The sequence below is a fragment of the Fulmarus glacialis genome, unplaced genomic scaffold (assembly GCF_000690835.1).
Source record: "Fulmarus glacialis isolate BGI_N327 unplaced genomic scaffold, ASM69083v1 scaffold18451, whole genome shotgun sequence".
Classification (NCBI taxonomy): domain Eukaryota; kingdom Metazoa; phylum Chordata; class Aves; order Procellariiformes; family Procellariidae; genus Fulmarus; species Fulmarus glacialis.
Window position 1 is genome coordinate 4742 of NW_009194880.1, and position 402 is coordinate 5143.

Sequence of the window (402 nt, forward strand, 5' to 3'; positions counted from 1 at the left end):
GCGTTTCGGGAGACCCCTTGGTGCTGCCCACTGCCTGCCCGCAGCAAGGAGTCCTGGCAGTGCCCGGGGGTGGGGGTACTCACTCTCACTGGGGGCCACGGCACGGTAGCGGGCGCTGAAGCCTGGGGCGCCCACACTGCTGTCAGAGACAAAGGTGACGCGCAGGTGGTTGGAGTTGGTGTTGAAGGTAGGGGGGGCCACGTTGCCACAAAACCTGGGGGCACAACAAGGGGTGACACTGCTCACCCCTGGAGATGGTGCCCCCTCCGCACTGAACCACCACGCTCCACAGGTGCAAGGGGCCCTACCTGGTTGGCCACCCACGAGCCGGGGCAGGATCCATGCCACCAGCCCCCTGCTCCTCGTAGAGCTCCACACGGTCAAAGAGGCAGGAGGGCGGGG

General features: G+C 66.9%; 1 protein-coding gene across 1 annotated transcript in view; it reads right to left on the bottom strand.

The window, feature by feature from the left end:
* Positions 1–402, bottom strand: part of MFRP (membrane frizzled-related protein) — a 4240-nt gene that overhangs the window by 2415 nt on the left and 1423 nt on the right. The window contains exons 7-8 of the mRNA XM_009587919.1: positions 309–370; positions 84–214 (exon numbers count right to left, since the gene is read on the bottom strand). Coding sequence (XP_009586214.1) covers positions 84–214; positions 309–370 — 193 coding nt within the window. The remainder of the gene's footprint in view (positions 1–83; positions 215–308; positions 371–402) is intronic.